This window comes from Cynara cardunculus, assembly GCF_001531365.2.
Source record: "Cynara cardunculus var. scolymus isolate 2C chromosome LG 2, CcrdV1, whole genome shotgun sequence".
Taxonomy (NCBI): Eukaryota; Viridiplantae; Streptophyta; class Magnoliopsida; order Asterales; family Asteraceae; genus Cynara; species Cynara cardunculus.
The window spans coordinates 19,414,844-19,418,304 of NC_037529.1; the positions used below are offsets into that span (position 1 = coordinate 19,414,844).

A 3,461-nucleotide genomic window follows, 5' to 3' on the forward strand; every position below is an offset into this window, starting at 1 on the left:
TAGTTTGGGTCAAGTATTTGCTGAATGGTTTGGGAGTAAAACATACTAAACCCGTGTTGCTTTTCTGCGATAATAAGTAATCACTTCAAATTGCCACAAATCTTACACGAATGTACCAAACATATCGATATTGATTGCCATTACGTATGAGAGAAGGTGGCGCGCGGTTAATTAAGTTTCTTTGTTTAATGCTTGTTCAGTCAACTTTTCAGCTAGCCGATGTTTTTACAAAAACCTTTGTCGAAGTGAATTTTGCATCATTTGATTTCCATGACGGCACTTAAGAACATTTTCTTACCGTGCTCATCTTGAGGGGACATATTACCTAATGCAGATTATAAATGGTTGAAATAACATTTATAAATTGATAATAACTTAACACATACATACATAAACACATACATACATACACATATATGTATGTATGCATGCATGCATATGCCATGATCTATAAACCATAACACTTTTAAGAGTCAAAGACAACACAAACTAAAAAGACATGCATATCTTTTTTATTCTAATAATATATGATGATATTGATACGTTAATCTTCATCATCCCAAGTTTATCTTTCCATACATTCGAGAGAAGCCTCATTTCACCCTGCAAAAACCAGCCACATAAAAATACGATTAAAATTAATTTGAATTAAAACCCTTCTAATTAATATTCAGTTTAATAAGATTTTTAATCATTTTATACAAATAAGTTGTGGATATATTGGAGTTAAGAGGACCAAAAAGAGGACAAGCAGATATCATCAGAAGATACAAAATATTTGTCTTCAAACTGTTACAATATAAAAACAATTGTATACAAGGTTGTACATATTAGGTTTTCTGTAAGTCATTTTCTCTGGGTAAGAATATAATATTTTTTTAATTATATATATATAGGGTTGGGTTCACGTGAGACCAAAAGTTTTCGTGAAAACCGTAAGATCAATTTATGTTTATTGATCAACTTTATAAGCTAATGATCTAATGGTCTAAAGTTGCACGATGACAATTTGTGATTATTGAGAAGTATCGTGACAATTTTGTAATTATGAATGTTCAAATTGTAGATCTAGTCCAAGGGTTGAGAATTGGTTTTACGAGTCTCACGAAAAACCTTTGGTCTCACATGGTCCCAAGTCTATATATATAGGGGTGATTAATTTTATAAATCATGTAAATCTAACAAGCCGTACAAAAAGCTCATCCGACCAATCTTTTTTATCTATTTTTTCACTTTTATTTATTTATGAGGGTTGATTAGTGGATAATATACGAAACAAATTCATCAAAAATATATGACACAAATTTTATCAAAATGAGAAATACATGAAACAATTTCATTTTCACATATTAAACACTTTCATGAAACAATTTTATTTTAATTAAACAATAAACCACACAGTTTATATGGTTTGTTAGATTTCACTGGTTTGTAAAATAACTTTGGCGCATATATATATATATATATATATATATATATATTTATTTTGTGCTAATAATTTTTAAAGAGGAAAAAATGTAAATATGATTACTCTTAATTATAAGGGTTGATTAGTCCATAATATATAAAACAAATTCATCAAAAATATATGAGAGTTGATTAATCAAGAATATATGATTCAAATTTCATCAAAACAAGAAATACATGAAACAATTTGATTTTCACATACAAACAAAAATATATAAAACAATTTCATCAAGAAAAGAATTATATGAAACAATTCACTGGTTTGTAAAATAACTTTGGTCTATATATATTTATTTTGTGCTAATAATATTTAACGAGGGAAAAATGTAAATTTGATTACTCTTACTAAAAAAGACATATTATTTTTGGGATAACAAAAAAATTATTATTCATGGCTTTTTTAAGAACAAGGAATGTATATATGGAGGGGGGAAAAGAAAAGTATATTTGAATACATTAAAAATTAACACAGAAGTGTAAAATTTGGACATACTTGGAGCAGTCGGTGTTAGGGCTGATCTTATACGGAATGCTAACGCCACACTTGCTGGGAAGGCCCGAGGCATAGTTAGCGTTGATGCCTGAGTTCGATGCATAAGCACTCTTCAGGCAACCGCATGCCGTCTTGCGGTCAGGGGTCGATTTTGCGGCAGCATTCAAACTCTTAACACCAGAGCAACATGCTGCCGGCACCGAACCACCGACCTTCAGGTAGTTCAGGCATGGCGCCAACTTCCCTGCCAGCTGACCACAAGTAATAGCAGCCTCCACATAAGGCGTTGCCACCACCATGCAAGCCACCACAACACATATGACCTTCATCAACGTCATCTTCCCTGCCATTGTTTTAGAACCCTAAAAGACTGTAGAACTTGTGCTTTGTTATGGTTTCTGTTTTGGTGTAAGAAAATGTTAAGGAAGGTATCATGTATTTATAGGGATGTTTATGCATGTGCAGGTGTGTACAGGAATTGAATGAAAGAGTTATTACATTTCCAAAAGTGTATCACATTTAATTTCAATTGTTTGATATAATACAGTTGTGTATTTGTAATTATCAAGGCAAAATACAACAAAAATGGTCATATTTCATGTTCACTAATTTTCTCCTAATTAGGGTAACAATTAAGTTCTTCTAATTTGGTATATATCCATTACAGATATCTTGTTTTGCGTTTTTCTCCGACTTATAAACTATTTATATTTAATATCGAACAATGTGACAACTTGTTCTATATTGATAGAACAATTGATCATTTAAGTGAGGGAAAAAATACCAAAATATAACTCATATTATATATATATATATGGGAAAAATTCAAACGAGAACATATTCATTTTACGAGAACATAAGAACATTTTTTTACTATAGACAATCACATGTGATACTATTATTGTATCACATATGATACACATGTGATACTAAATCAGAGACGTGGACGATTTTCGATGCGATCTTAGTTGCAGGCCAAGTCGCCCTTACACCACTAAGCCCCCTCACATGTGATACTATTATTGTATAACATATGATACACATGTGTTGTTGATATGATACTATAATCCATCAACACTATCACATGTGATGCTAAATCATAGACGCAAACAACCTTTTGGTGCGGCCTAAGTCGTAGAACACGTCGTCCGCACATCACATTGTCCCTTCACGCGTATTATCACATATGATAAGGGTGTTCTCACGTTCTTGTAAAATAGAAGTGTTTTCGTTTGAACCTCCGGAATATATATATATATATATATATATATATATATATGTATATGTATATATCAATCTTTGAATCAAAGACTGATTAGATTCCAAGTAGAGATGGCCAAAAATCGGTCCCGGGCCGACCGGTCCTAATCGCGACAAAAACCATCCTTAACCGGTCCCTCTATAACCGGTCCCGGTCCCGATGAAAAACTCTATAACCGGTCAAGCTTGTCCATAACCAGTTAAGCCGGCCGGTCCCGGTTTCGGTCCCATAACCGGTTAC

At 32.5% G+C, this 3,461-nt stretch overlaps 1 protein-coding gene across 1 annotated transcript; it reads right to left on the reverse strand.

The window, feature by feature from the left end:
• Window positions 1–332: 332 nt before the first annotated feature.
• On the reverse strand, window positions 333–2,364 carry LOC112506749 (non-specific lipid-transfer protein 1-like). The gene is made up of 2 exons (XM_025110993.1): window positions 1,961–2,364; window positions 333–603 (listed from the first exon to the last, which is right to left on the reverse strand). The coding sequence occupies exons 1-2, from the start codon at window positions 2,308–2,310 to the stop codon at window positions 594–596; spliced, it is 360 nt and encodes a 119-aa protein (XP_024966761.1). The 5' UTR covers window positions 2,311–2,364; the 3' UTR covers window positions 333–593.
• Between the last annotated feature and the right edge of the window lie 1,097 nt (window positions 2,365–3,461).